This window comes from Podarcis gaigeae (genome assembly GCF_964106915.1).
Source record: "Podarcis gaigeae genome assembly, chromosome: 3".
Taxonomy (NCBI): Eukaryota; Metazoa; Chordata; class Lepidosauria; order Squamata; family Lacertidae; genus Podarcis; species Podarcis gaigeae.
Genome location: NC_139680.1, coordinates 95,793,602 through 95,808,770, shown reverse-complemented (window position 1 = coordinate 95,808,770; position 15,169 = coordinate 95,793,602). Strand labels below are relative to the sequence as shown.

Here is a 15,169-nt window from a genome sequence, read left to right as displayed (position 1 = left end):
GTCTTCCTATCCTGCCCCCTTTACAAAGACCTAAGGAATGAGATTATTACTCCACTCATTCTCTCCAACCCCGGCCGTTCACCAGACATCACACTGTATTTCCTCTTATCTGATACGGATAGTCAGATAACAGAGAAGGTCGCGAGGTACATCGAAAGAGCTATGAAATTGAGGGCCACCATCTGAGTGACAGACTTGTTCATCTGACGGACCTCCTTTTGCTTGTTCTTTTCTCCCTTTTATCCTTATTTCTATTTTTAATTCTTGTATAGCTGTGGCCTGTTGGCTTTGCTAATAAAGTTTTGATTGACTGCCCCACAGGGGCCTGGGACTTGTCTACCCATTCCCAACAACAAAGGCTGGCAGGCTGGGCTCCCTTGCCCGCTTGCTTGCTTGCCCGCTTGCTTGCTTGCTTGCTTGCTTGCTTGCTTGCTTTCTCCGAGGCTGCCTCGGCTTCTGGCAACCAGTATCCCCTGGCCATCTCCAGAGGCACCATTCACCTGGGAAGCTTGTAGCCAGGGATGCCGCAACAAACAGCTGTCCAAGCCTTTGGGAGGCAGAGACACAAGAGGGCATCAGAGGAGGAAAGGAAGGAAAGAAAGAGGGACAGAGGCCAGTGTGGCCTACAACACCCCTGACCATCATTCAAGGCAGCCCAGGGTGCCACGGCACACTGGTTGAAAACCACTGCCCTAAAGCAAAAAAGGAAAAAACAGCTGGATTTTCTACATTGACCTAGAAATGGTGTTGTTGAGCTTGAATCCTAGGCTTGCTGTGCAATTCAAAAAGTTAGGGATGGCTAAAACATGCTTCTGCTGCACAGGTGTGCACCATCAAAAGGAGGATTCAGGTGGACCATTTCAAAATAGCATGTAAAGTATTGATTTACAGTGCAATCCTGTACATACCAATGTAGAAGTAAGACCCATTAAGTTCATTAGAACTTACTCTAGGTAAGTGGGTACAGGCAACGACCGATTTGCACAGGGGTTCTGTTCTTGATCCCCATGCACATTGACGGAGCATGCATAAGCCTGCTCCATCCCGCTGTGCCTCACTCCACCCCCTTTTCCAGCCACTTCCAGGTTGCCGTGATGCATGCGGTCATAGTTGCATGTCAGTTGGTTGTTGCCTGTATAGGGTTGCAGCCTTGGCGACAAACTTTATTTTGGAGTTGAAGACCAAAGTAGTGCAACACAGGCTTGAAATGCAGATGCCAAGAAGTCGCCTCAGTGCCAGTGGTCCCAGGCAACTTGGCAACTAAGCTTCAACTTCTTTCTGAATGCTGTGGCTGTTGCGTCATAAACTTGGGGGGAAATTGGGTACAGGAGGACCAGCAAAGGGCGATGCTGGAGGAGATACATGGAAGGTTGTGGTCATCCCAGTTAATAGCTAAAGCATCACCCTCTCCCATTGACCATCCAGACTCCATCTTGCTTTCAAGTACAAGCAGGCCCAAATTCTGCTCGAAGCAGCTCTGTTTGAGAGTCATCTTCTGGTTAAGTTTAGAACAGAAAGGCAGATACAATGTCGTTTAACTTTTTGCTTGTCTGTGCCTTTCAAAAGAGTTTGGAGATCTCTTAGGATCAAAAGGTGCTGTGTATATAATAAGGTTTGATTCTTTACAATCAAATGGGCTGTTTTCAGTTGGGTACATTTAAGGGGACAAAAACCAGTCAGAGGTTTCTGACTCTTTGGAATCCCTGACGAGAACATTTCATAAACCAAGGCTGTCTGAATCAATTGTATTTTTTCTCTCCCTCTTTCGCAGGCAATTGCCATCATGGAGATAGCACATGGGAAAGATCATCCATACGTTATAGAGATCAAAAAGGAATTAGAGGCCCACTGAGTCTTTGAATCTATGCAATCCTTCAACCTTTCTTTAAAAGCCTTGCTATGGAAACTTCAGGAGTGCTTTGAAAATTGACATGGGATGAAAGCTTTTCTGTAAAATAATTGGAATGACAAACATGTGGTGCACCCGGGCCTTACCTCTTGCATTCTCTGAGGTTGATGTGAAATATCTTGAGCCTTGATGAATTAATTTTGAATGCTTTTTCCCCACTAAGGAAATGCCACGGTTTCATACAGCTAATGCCTTTGATTGATCATGTGCAGAGATGACCAATTCTTTTCTCTACAGATTTTAATGTACTATGTATCTTAGCCATGCAAAGCAATTAATTAAAATGGGACAGCCTTGCTTGAGCCGGCTTGATTGCTTTCCTTCTTATTGTGACATGAACTTTGCCTTTCGAAAAATGCATTGCAGGCACATTCATTGTAGCTGCAACATTTGCACTCCAAAATTTTGTTACAAACTTAGCTCTTGCATATATTGACTCCAGTTAATTCGTTTCTAACACTGTGTGTCCACACTTAGGATAACAATGTCAACATGGATAATGGAAACATACTGTTCCCTGCAAATTGTGTATGGATGTATTAGCACAAGTTTCTGGGGTCTTACGTATCTTCAGGAATAAGGAGAGATGTAGGGTTGACTTTACTATTGTTCTTTGGAAAGAACTGGAAGCAGTATCACCCAAGAAACTGGTTCCAGTCAATTAGCTTTGCGGCCCAATCTTACAGGATCTTAGCAACTCCAAAACAGTAGGCGGAAGATTCCAAAGGGCAGGACTAGAACCAAAGAGTGGAAAATACAGGGAAGCCAATTTCAGCTAAACATTAGGAGAAACTTCTTAAGAACATAAGAGTCCTGCTCCATCAGGTCAGTGGTCCATCTAGTTTAGCACCCTTTTCTAATAGTGGTCAACCACATGCCTTTGCAAAGCAGGCAAGTAGAACCTGACCTCAACAGCATTCTCCCCAGCTGCAGTTTCCACAACTGGTATTTAGAAGCAGAGAGAAAAGAGAGCAGCTCAGCAGTAGAGGATATTATTATTATTATTATTATTATTATTATTATTATATATTTATTTTGCTGGAGATATTTAGGCAGAGGCTGCCAAAGCCGTCTGTCATGGATACTGTCATTTCATCCTCTGTTGTTGATCCTGCACTGAGTAGGAGCTTGGGTGAGGTAAAATTCAAAGGTCCCTTCCACCTCTGTGATTCTTCTTCATATGTGTGGGAATTTTCTTTTTCCCGTGTTGCATATTAATGTCTTCTAGGTTGAGAGTTTCATAAAAGTTCCCTCCATTTAAAACCTGAAGCCTTCTATACTTGGCGATGTTTTCAGAGCAGTCATCGTAAGTGGAACTTACCAGAAAGGATGTGCTTCTATGGAATCTGGATAAACTATAAATGAATGAAGGAATGCCAGCAGCATAAATTCTCAGTGAAATCCTATGCATGTCTACCTTGAAGTAAGTCCCACTCCTTTCAGTGGGGCTTATGCCCAGGTGCATGTGCTCAGGATTTCAGCTTTGTTGTTTATGTCTGTTGTATCCACACGGCCATGTGTACACGGCATGAGGCTATGTATTTCCCCCCCCCTCCCTTAAGAAGGCATTCCTCTTCTGCAGAAAAGCAAGCATTATGATGATGTGCATCAAGATGCACCTTAAGGTGCACATGTTTGTCCAGTTTCCTCCACTGAGCAGCTGAAGTTGCACATACAGGTTGCCAGTGCCAGTGGGTCCATGTGGAAGTTAAATGGTTAGATCTGCCCTATTTGTGCTCATGAGTAGTAGTATTTAGTGCACAGAGGCAGCACAGACCAACTGCATGCCGTGGACAGACGTACTGCCCAGGCTTTCCCTCCTCTCTGAAGGTACTGCCATAAACTCTCACACTTCAAAATATAAGGACGAACAGTTGGAAGCTTAACACTTAACAAGTCCATAGAAGGCCCTGAAGCACATGTTTTACAGGAAATGAAATTAGTCAATGAAACATAATTTCCAAGCAGACTGGCCATGTCTTGATACTTTCAGATAGCAGAGTTTTAATCAAATGCTTGCTATGGCTGGGATGCAACAGTTGATGAAAATCTTTCTGTGAATTGCATTGCTGCTAGCGGATGTGTTACCAAACTCCAAACAAAGGGTGCTAACAGTGCAATTCTAAAATGGAAGGCAATTGGAACTAATTCGAGTAGTGGCTGTACCTTAGGCACACATGCAAAGGAAAAGCAATAGGATCATCTATTTACTTGCTACCCTTTGCTATTTCATCACGTCAAGATGTCTGCTGGATAAAAGAGTGTAGAATTGCTATCAGGGATCAATATGCACACTGCTGGATGGCACAGTTAGAGGAGGGTGTCTTTTTATTTTGGACTCTTGTTTGCAGCCTTGCGATGCTCCTGGGATGCTTTGAGACTAGTCACTACTACTATTGTGTGTGAACTGGGAAATAGCATGTGAGCTAAGGACTTTGTGTGCAGGTCACACAAAATGAATTTGCAAAGGCACTTTACGTTTCTTAATATTCTAGTAGATCAACTTAGCAGCCATGGTCTCTTCCCCCACACATCCTCTGAACATACATCCTACAAACAAACAAGCATCACTTACCTCCCAGCGTGCAAATTTATTGCGCAAAATTCATTGCACTCATTTGTCATCCTGCAAGCAGTGTGGCATTGCGGAGTAACCTGGGTAATATTGCCCTAATCCAGGGGTCAGCAAGCTTTTTCAGCAGGGGGCCGGTCCACTGTCCCTCAGACCTTGTGGGGGGCCAGACTTTATTTTGAAAAAACAAATAATGAATGAATTCCCATGCCCCACAAATAACCCAGAGATGCATTTTAAATAAAAGGACACATTCTACTCATGTAAAAACATGCTGATTCCCGGACCGTCCGCAGGCTGGATTGAGAAGGTGATTGGGCCGGATCCGGACACCAGGCCTTAGTTTGCCTACCCATGGCCTATTTCGTCAAGAATGTTGGGAGATACATGGTCTTGCTTTGCACCAAAGTATCAGACCAGGCATTTAAATTGACATCATTCCCGTCACTGAGAAAATGCTGTAACACATTCCTTCTTTCACAGGTGCATGGCAACCCTCCCACTTTTGCAGTCAATGAGGCTATATTATGCTGGCTGCTACTCTATAACGAGGGAAGTTACAATGTTCAATAAATATATCCCATACGTTGTCTTCAAAGATGACCACTAGAATTTTGAGGGCAGAAAGTTTTATTGCATAATATGAAGGCTAAGCATAGTCTCTTACAAAACAAAAGCTTGAGGCAAAACTTTCTTGCGCTGCAAAAGGCAGGTATTTACACAAAGGTAGTGTAAGGAGTAAAAAAAAATATTGCAATTATTAATGCTGAAGAAAACTTTATAAAACAGGAAGGAAAAGGGAAAAAAGTGCAAAAATACTGTCAAAAGTCAATCGGTTCTATACAAAACAAAACCGACAAGCATAAGCTTATGTTCTGATATGAATATACATTAGGGTACAAAATAGCATGCATGCATAGATTTCTTTTATTTAAAAACAGACTTTCAATAGTACAAAAAGGTGTCTGGCAGTCATACCGGATTAATGGAGATAAAAATAGTTGAACTCAATTGTTTACAAAATTTATACATACAGAAGAACGTAAGTCTTTCTCATAATGGCTCTGGACTCAACAAAGAAAATCCCTGGTGATACACAAAAATACTGCAGTAAAACCAGACTAACAACAATCCAGTGATGTAAAATTGATTTAGTGTGTTAGTCTGTATAACACAAGTCAGATATGATTATACAGGTGCAATATGGAAATAATGCACACGCAACCGTTCTGTAAAACAGATACTCCTGTTTACACAAAGAGAGAGAACGTTCCCATCAGAGGTGATCCCAACAGGCTAATTTTAGTTCCGTGCAGCTTCTTTTTTTTTTATTAATACCTTTAAAGGCAGCAGCAGATAGCAGCAGAAAAACAAGTGTTTTAGAAGAACAGGGGCTGCGATGAATTAATTTTCAGACGTTATGTTTTGGGGGAAGGGGGGAATTTAGATTCTGAACCTGTTAATGGAACTAGGGTTCATAAAAAGTGTTTCTTTTTTTCTTTTGTGTGTGCCCTATCTTGGCATTTAAGCCACTTTGCAAAAATCTGCAGCATACAACTATAAAAACATCTGTAAGGCAGGCGACAAAAGCAGTTAAAAACAGCCATGACCAGTCTAAAAAATTCAACCAACTGACATTAGTCCTCTTCAGATGTTATTGCCCTCAGATGCAACACAGGTAGAGAGGATCTGCAGAGACATGACCTAAGCCAGGGGTCAGGAAACGTTTTCAGCAGGGGGCCGGTCCGCTGTCCCGCAGACCTTGTGGGGGGCCAGACTATATTTTGGGGGAAAAATATGAACAAATTCCTATGCCCCACAAATAACCCAGAGATGCCTTTTAAATAAAATCACACATTCTACTCATGTAAAACCACACTGATTCCTGGACTGTCTGCAGGCCAGATTTAGAAGGCGATTGGGCCAGATCCAGCCTCTGGGCCTTAGTTTGCCTACCCATGGCCGCCCTAAGTCCTTCTCCTGGGGCTGTGAAACACCTCCCAGCACCTTGTGTGATCTTCCAGAGTTCTCAATTGCTCTGGGAGCCTCTGCAGATACACAAGGCTCCACGATGCAGAAGTTCACATAAAGCTAGGGTGTACAAGGGAGATTTCACCTGGTACTGGAAGATAGCAATGATGATGCCTGGAATATGTCCCTGAGCAGTGCTTCCGTAATCTGGGGACAACCAGATAAAAAGACCCCCGTCTACAATAGCTACCCATCCAACATTAGAAAGCAGGAATGTTCATAAAATAGGAACCAAATATCTATGTTTCTGAGAAGGTTCATATGGGAGAAGAATGTTCTTACAGTACACCTAGTGGAAGAAGCCGGAGGAGGCCTTTTCAGGAAGATTTTTATCTGTGAGGAGATCCATATAAGAGAAAGCTATCCTTTAATAATTTAGGACTTAAAAGGCCATCGCCAGCACTTTGCTTTGGGCCAGGAAAACAACATAGGTGTTTCAGCATCAGCATCATAAGCTCACTATGGTTTTGCTTGACATCTGGACTAGCTGTAATCCCAATAATAATATGACAGGTGTGACAGTCGTGACCTAGATATCACTAAAGCAAGAATCATCATGGCCAGTTTGGATTTGCCCAGGGAAGGGCATAAAACTACTGCTGCCATCTTAGACACGCTTAAACTGTCAACAAGATTCTCCTAAATCTTTAATAAAAATACATTAAAAAAAACAAGACTCTCCTAAAAGTTAACGAAGTACTGGTCATCCAACAAAGTCAGAAAGAAAGGTCATGGAGTTTGGGTGTACAGGTCAACTGTCAGACAGGGTGATTTAGTAAAGCATTACTTTTCTGCAGAAAGAAATGGGGTTCATATAAACATCACTCTTCTTTGTATGCAGATACCTGGTTAATAACAGTTTATATTAAACTCCCAAGATACATGAACCACTGGGACACAACCCAGCTTTCTCAACAAATCTTTCTTCTTTCAGCCCTCACAGGACCCATTCTTGAATAGGCATGTGGTTTTTCAACTAACTTTATCTGGATTATGGACTACTGAGCAGAGACTTGTGTTAATAATAAAAGAAAAAAGCCAAAGGGCTGCATAATAAAGCTATGGCAAAGTAATGGCAAACAGCTTTCTTAAAAGTCCTGCTCTCATTTATTCTGGGGCAAATTCATTCCCAAACTTTGATGCAATCCGAGAAGGATCTTGGGTTTTGAGAAAGCACATAATTGAAATCACAACCTTAAGTTTAATTTTGTCAAGTGACCCTATTAAAACCGGACGGGGGGGGGGGGGGGGATATGGACCACACCAGTATTGATATACTGGTGAGTGTTATAATTAAGGGTAGAGAGGAATAACTGAAGATATGCAAGGATCTCTTGTTTTGAGTAAGATGTTAAGAAAGTTGCCAAGGTCAAATCTAATGTGAAAAATCACACTAAATTTAACAGGCGTTTTAATTAAAAAAGAAGGAAAGTCACTTTGAACACCCATCAGCCATTTTAGGAATAGCATGAAAATTGTTGCTTATTATGTTAGCAACTATTTGGCTCGCTGGTGAGCATTGTTCGCTCATTGCAGGAGGCTTGCCCTTGTAATTTTGTGTGCAAGATGTGTGCACTGTGACAAAAAGCCTTGGCGGCTTTGCATCGACTTTTCCCTTTTAGCATCCATTATGCCTGCTTATTAAATATGGCTCTTTTTTTTGTTTGTGCACTTCCAGAAAAGCCAAGAATATACCCATTCCAACCCAGATCTCGTCGTAATCAGACCTCGGAGTGGTTGATTTCCCCCATCTTACTCCCTACCTGTCAGGCCAAATGGAGCAATGGGACTTGACAGCTCTGGGTTCAAACTTAATTCATCATTAGGAAATTATTCAAAAAGCTATAATGAGATAACTAATTTAATACACTTTGCTTCAAGGTTTATTCCTTGGCCGGCTTCCCAGATACAAAGCGTCTCTGTGCAATTATCATGCAGATGCCACTAAAAGACTTTAAATGGTTGCAGCTAATTTAACAAGAGATATGTTGGCATCGGCAAGGAGATGCTGGACTGAAAATTGGAGTTAACTAAGGAAGCAGCAGAATTTCTAAAGGTGCATCAGCGAGAGGCTTTCCCTGTGCTTTCTTCACTTCATCATTTTGGGGGCAACTTGAAGTACCTCAATGTGGTCTACCATTTCATTAGGAGGTATAAAGTCTGATTGATTCGTCAATTAAAAACAACACTTTCAGGGAGAAATCCTAAGCTCCCAAGAAGGGCAGTTGGGAGTCCCACTGGAAACTGTGCCTCTGCACAATCTGAAATGGAAGTCTGTGGCTATAGGCCTCCGGGTACTGAATGAATGTCATTGGTGGCACTGAAATGTCATTGGTGTCCCAAGGGCGAAAGGGTTAAAAAGAAGGTCACATCAGCGGTAGATCCGGATCTAGTAGATTCAAAGCCCTGTCATTGCCGAAATTGGCCCCCAGAATTGGAGCATGGGGGAAGGGAGAGAGACTACACGAATGGAGTTATTTTCCCTCCCACTGGATTTCCATGGGATTAAAAAAACAAAAACCTTTCATTTCTTCCAATGGAAGAGGAAAAGCCTAACAAATAAAAAGTGGGTGGGGGAGAACAATGTATTCCTCCACTTCCCTCCATAGATTTGCTCTAAAGGTCAAAGTGTGCAGCTTGATTATGCACCAGTACTTATAAAAGGGTACAGATAAGAAGCCAGCACCATCTTAAAATACACGTTTCTCCTATTCTCTTACACAGAAGAGAATGCCTGTTCTAAGATGAGCTCTGCTATGACGTTTGTGTGCATTACCTAAACATAAAGGGAATTCATTTCTAATGCTCTTTGCTTCAGAAATTGAGGACTGGGTTCAGTTCTCAACCTGTGGGTCCCCAGATGTTGTTGGACTACAACTCCCATCTTCCCTGACCACTGGTCATGCTGGCTAGGAATGATGGGAGTTGTAGTCCAACAACATCTGGGGACCCACAGGTTGAGAAACACTGAGCTAAGTAGAACCCAGCACAATGAGTCCTGCTAGTGCAATTGAACTCCCCACCCCACATTCTTTGTCCTCCCCACACAACACCCCTCATGCCTTCCCACATCTGCTTGGGAAGACTGGGAGAACCCCCAGTGCTGGCGGTGGAGAAGGGAGGAGTTCAGTAATGTCTGAACTGACGGAACTACCACCTTAGCGCAACATCGAGTTCCACCCACTTTTTAAAAAATTCACACTCAACAAATCCATACGATTGATTAAATGAATAAAAACTGGGATTTGTCCCTGCTTTCTTTTGTTACATCCAGTGTTGCTCTTGGGGAAGAACGGTACCAGCTGCCTGCCAATCTCAGCAGTGCTGCTTAAGCACTGTTGCCTGAAATTGACAGCATGCAAAGAAACAAACAAACAGAAGGTCAAAGAACCACTGACAGAACATCATAGATGCATCATTGAAGGAGGGGCCATGCACAGCTTAGAAGTGGAAGGCACCCTCTTCCTGCAAACAATTCCATGGCCAATCATCAGGTTTCCCAGTTGAATGGCCATTGGACAGCCACTGCCAGTCTAGACTAGGAGGGCACAGGTCTGACTCACAATACAAGGCAGCTCCTGATGTTCGAAAGTACTGCTTTACCATAAAAATGTACTCTAGGAATCAGAGTGTGGATATTTATGGTACCCACAAGGTCTGTTGAAATGAGCGGGAGCTGTGAAATCTCATGGGCCTGCACAGAAGAACTTCTCAGTGGCTGGTTCCCTGAACAAGGCCTGAGCAGGCTTCCAACTTTCTTTTGTACTGGAACTCTGATGTCCACCATGGGGCAGGCAAAGACTAAGAATTAAAGATAAGGGAGCCTCTGAGCATGTGCTCAGCCAAGGAATTTATTATCATTACTGGAATTAAATCCACATACTGTTTTCACACAAAATCAGTTCTGGTTTCCCTCCCAAATGTTCCATAAACTCACTGATAGGGCTGGCTGGGTGGGTGGGTGGGATTTTGTCCTGTCTGCATTTTTTAAATCAAACAAACCCCGTTCTCATTTCCTGGGAACAAAGGCATGGAATGGAAAATCATCACTCTTCAGGTTTTGCACTTTCCCAAATTTTGCTACACGCTAAGGTACCAAAAATTTGTCTGTTTAAAAAAAAATCTGCATTTTACAGTTAAATACCTTTTGAAACCCATACATTTCTTCTGCGATAAGATATGCAGTTAAATACACATTTAGAATACGTATTTAGATTTGTATTTAAATACGAGTTTTCGTACAGTTTTACTTTTCTAAAAATAAAATAAAAATAAATATCAGATTTAATGTGAAAACAAGGTGGAATGTGACAGATAGCCAAAACATGTGACAAACTGGCACACAACCAGAAACAGGACCAGGTGATCCATTTCTACTCACAAGATCCTCTGCTCAGTCATGTGAAATCGTTTTTCTGAGCCAGGATTCAATACCATTTATGGGAGAAAAAGGAAGTGAAGTGGGTCTGGGGTGTTAGAGGATAAGGTCAATGACAGATTCTATTTAAACCATTTGAGCTTTTTTTGTGGCTACACATACAGAAGTACTGCTTTCAACCATCACCAAGACATTATGAGCATTCCTGCCCAATGCTGCTCACCTGGATGTTAAGAGTCGACTGGAAAACCAGGCTGTTTCCCTGTAAAAAGCTGCATGCATCACACAGAACAACATCTGTTTTAGGCGCATCTGATATGTGTGCAACTGCACACACACGCATCACACCGAACGCAGAAGAGACTCGAAAACATCACAAAAATGTCACAAAAGAGGGCAGAACAAGGCGGGGGCTGAATGGGGTGTTTGCAGCCTTTTCAATGGTGTTTCAAAATACATGATTTCACTTATACATGTGGTGCGTTAGAACGTAACCCCCATGTAAATTGGGAGCTGCCTGTATAGAAAAAGATACTTGCTTTTAGATTCAGACAAAATCCATTATTTTTTTAATATGAGTCACCTCTTCTATGCTCTGAAAATAGGTTGCATCCCTCCAAACTGAAGAATAAAAACAGCCTAACAGGTCGTACAGAAACGCAAAAGTCAAGAGAACGCTGCCAGATAGGAACTGTCAGGTTGTAAAAAGAAGGTCAGCCATATGAAATGTGTTTCCATAATTCCAAAGTCATAACGTGTTTCACAAATTAAGAACATTCACACATCATTGCGAGGAAAAATAATAATAATAAATTATCTCGTATAAAATAATTTGTAGGAAGAACAAGGTCTCCCTACTGTCAATTTTGCGTATTCATCACAAAATACTGCCAAAAGAGCACGCCCCTCCCCCCACAACAACATGGAGGGAGGGATTCTCAGCCAGATCCAGAAGGCTGCATGTATGGGAAAACAGCTGGGTCTCTTCTGAGGCTGTTAAATGAGTCTAGAGTTTTGCAGGAAGAGGATGAGGACTTGATAGACAAATTTATACTGAGCGATGGTTTGGATCATGAACATCCTTTGCTCCCTCAGGTATTGCAGCATCACTGGAACATCCACTCTCTGCAAAATCGAAGGAATATAAATATGTAAAAATCTGTACATATAAATGTACAAATATAAATATGTAAAAAAAAAGATGGTGACGTGGGAGAAACCGTGAAGCTGGCCATCGCTTCCCTCATTATTCCTGCCACCCCTGTTGCTCTGTACATTAAAATAGCAAATGTTAATAACACATTAAAGGTAAGTAAAAGATGTATCTGTTTTAGAACCCTAAAGTAGTAGAGGTTGCCAGGACATCACCCCGTTTGCCTCTACATAGTTCCATCCTTATTTCAGACATCGTGATATATCGGTATAGCGCTATGTTTAGCTGGTGATAGATCATGATGCTGAAAACCAGACATCGCCCAGCCCTTCTCAGTAGCTATCAAAACTGGTACGGTGAACGAAGTTGCAGAAAACAGAGTGGAGATAGATAAGATGGCAAAATTAGAGCAAACTGCAGATGGAGCAGCCATTAAAAGCATTTATTATGGTCTTCATATGAGAAAAAGAGAACAGTAATGACTTCCTAGAAAAGAGGTTGGGAAATCAAAGGACATCTGTCACCGAGCAACAGCTAGCTCTTTCATCCAGGCCGCAAGCACCTCACCTGAGAGGAATGCTCGCTCTGCATCAATGGCTCAACAGTCTCCCCTCACTCACCTAGTCACTACAGTTTTTAGGGGACTGGCGAATCTGCCGACCCCCCAGCCAGGCTTTTCCTGCCTTTGTAGAATTAGTACACTTCTCACCTCATCACTTTATCTCACCAATGGCCTTCTTCAACTCTGCCATTACCTTTTTGACTGGAAGAGTCACCCTGTTAGAATTTCACTCCTCTGTTGCTGGATGTGTGATTGTTACATCACATGTCAGTGTTTACTTTCTAGGCTTGGAAAATGTGAGAACGGAAGTCAGTCTTATCTCTCTTCCGCTGTACTGTACCATTGTACTTTTCTTTCTCTCTTGGAGAAGAAGTAAGAGGACGCCATGATTACTTTGTCCTGTATATAAGGTAAAGGAAAAGGGACCCCTGACCATTAGGTCTAGTTGTGGCCTCTTGTCCTACTCTGAAAAATGGTGGCGCTGTGGTCTAAATTACTGAGCCTCTTGGGCTTGCCGATCAGAAGGCCAGTGGTTCAAATCCATGCGATGGGATGAGCTCCAATTGCTCAGTCCCAGCTTCTGCCAACCTAGCAGTTTGAAAGCATAACAGTAAGGTAAAGGGACCCCTGACCATTAAGTCCAGTTGTGACCGACTCTGGGGTTGTGGCGCTCATCTCGCTTTATTGGCCGAGGGAGCCGGCGTACAGCTTCTGGGTCATGTGGCCAGCATGACTAAGCTGCTTCTGGCAAACCAGAGCAGCACACGGAAATGCCGTTTACCTTCCCGCCGGAGCGGTACCTATTTATCTACTTGCACTTTGACGCGCTTTCAAACTGCTAGGTTGGCAGGAGCAGGGACTGAGCAACGAGAGCTCACCCCGTCACGGGGATTCGAACTGCCGACCTTCTGATTGGCAAGTCCTAGGTTCTGTGGTTTAACCCACAGTGCCACCCACGTCCTTTGTCCTGTATATATTGCTTAATAAATCACTTAGAATGCTACACCCACGCTCCACGATCGTTTCTGCTATACTCTGCTGATTGAGCGTACACATGTCTTTAGACATGTGTTGCTGGTGCGCACTGGGACTGATTTGTGATCGTCCTGGGCTGCGCTTCATAAGGAAGATGCCCAGAGAGGTCTGTCTCATTCCAGGGGCTGCGTGTGCCCCCCAGGCACCAGTTTCATTCACCAAACCACATTCGTTTCCAGTATACAGACAATCTTATTTCTGAAACTTCCCTTTCCACACAAAAAGGGGCTTTGCCAAGCTGGTTCCCTACAGATGTTTGCGGACTGCAGACTCCCATCAGCCCCAGCCGGCTTGGAGTTTGTGATCCAAAACATCTGGAGGAAACCAGGTTGGTGAAGACTGGCACAGACCATGCCGATGTGGCAAGAGCCTCTTTAGCTTCCTTGCCACGGAAATAAGAGGACTTTGTTTTGATTTCATGTAGGCCGCTCTGGGAGCCTTTCTGGTTGAAGAGCGAGGTACAAATACTCTAAATAAATAATTGCATCTTGCATCACAGGGCTTGTTCAAAAGATGCAGTTTGGAAAGTTCTCAAGATGGTAGTAATCTCTGCTTCTCATGCATTCCTCTCCCTCGCCGCGAGGAGAAAGACAATACAGAGTGCCAAAGGCCCATCAAGACCAGCTGTTGCCAACCAGATGCCTATGGAAATCTGCAAGCAGGATTCTGAGGCAACAGCACTCTCCCCGTCTATGATTCATAGCAACCAATATTCAGAGGCATAGTGCCTCTATAGTGGAAGGGGAAGACAGCCATCATGGCCAGTAGCCACTCAGCCTTATCTTCCATGAATTTATCATCTGGCCTGTACTAGATTTTGGGGGGTCAGCAGTTCCCCAGCTACCCAAAGAAGCTGATGAAACCAGCATTATACTGAGGCAGACAGCTGGCTAGAACTGTTTGTTGCTCTCCAAAGGCCTCAGGCAGAGATCGTGCCCAGCACTGCCACCATGACCTGATGTTTCAGCTACAGTGAAATCACAACAGTCTAGGACAAGAAAGAGCATATTCTTAGCGGCTGCACCCAGATTATGGAACGCCTTGCCCCGTGAAGGTTGATAGCTCCTTCCCTCACTCCTTTTTGCCAGTAATATTGATTTGTACAGCTTTTATATGTTTGCAATCTGCTCATGTATTGTTCATGAGCTATATATTTACAATAAAGCAAAAGAATTGTACGGTTGAATATTGCTCTGGTATTTATCATTCCAAGGCATTGCAAACAAAAGACCCTCTTTCTATAAACTTACTTGGTTCTTCTGTAACATGTTTGGTCATAATTACAATGGTTTGTATTTTAATCAAGCTAATCTGCCAATCCTGGGGTGCCATTCTATTTCCAGTTCTTTGCAGTACTTATTTTTGCAGCTGTCAATAACTGAAAGCCCTTTTATTCTAGCAGGCTTTTATTTTATGAGGCAGACAATGTTCAATCAATCAATCAATCAATCAATGTTTATTATGGCGAACGGTCAGCAATAGAGGCAGACAATGTTCTTAGGGTGTTTTGTTTAAACCACCACCTGGTC

At 42.9% G+C, this 15,169-nt stretch overlaps 2 protein-coding genes across 5 annotated transcripts in view; one reads left to right on the top strand and one right to left on the bottom strand.

Annotated features, from left to right (window-relative positions):
- Window positions 1-2,211, top strand: part of SMYD2 (SET and MYND domain containing 2) — a 40,768-nt gene extending 38,557 nt beyond the window's left edge. For both annotated transcript variants that reach the window (XR_014562765.1, XM_083733629.1), the window contains exon 12: window positions 1,772-2,211. Coding sequence is in view for 1 of the 2 variants with exons in the window: in XM_083733629.1 (XP_083589755.1) it covers window positions 1,772-1,852 (81 nt within the window). In the remaining variant the exon portion in view is untranslated. The remainder of the gene's footprint in view (window positions 1-1,771) is intronic.
- PTPN14 (protein tyrosine phosphatase non-receptor type 14) overlaps window positions 1-15,169 on the bottom strand; it is a 461,328-nt gene that overhangs the window by 333,184 nt on the left and 112,975 nt on the right. For 2 of the 3 annotated variants that reach the window (XM_083733087.1, XM_083733088.1), the window contains exon 19: window positions 5,094-12,015. The exons of the other annotated variant lie outside the window; for it this stretch is intronic. In XM_083733087.1, coding sequence (XP_083589213.1) covers window positions 11,887-12,015 — 129 coding nt within the window. In that variant the 3' untranslated portion in view covers window positions 5,094-11,886. Of the gene's footprint in view, window positions 1-5,093; window positions 12,016-15,169 lie in introns of those variants that run through there. 3 annotated transcript variants of the gene reach the window in all.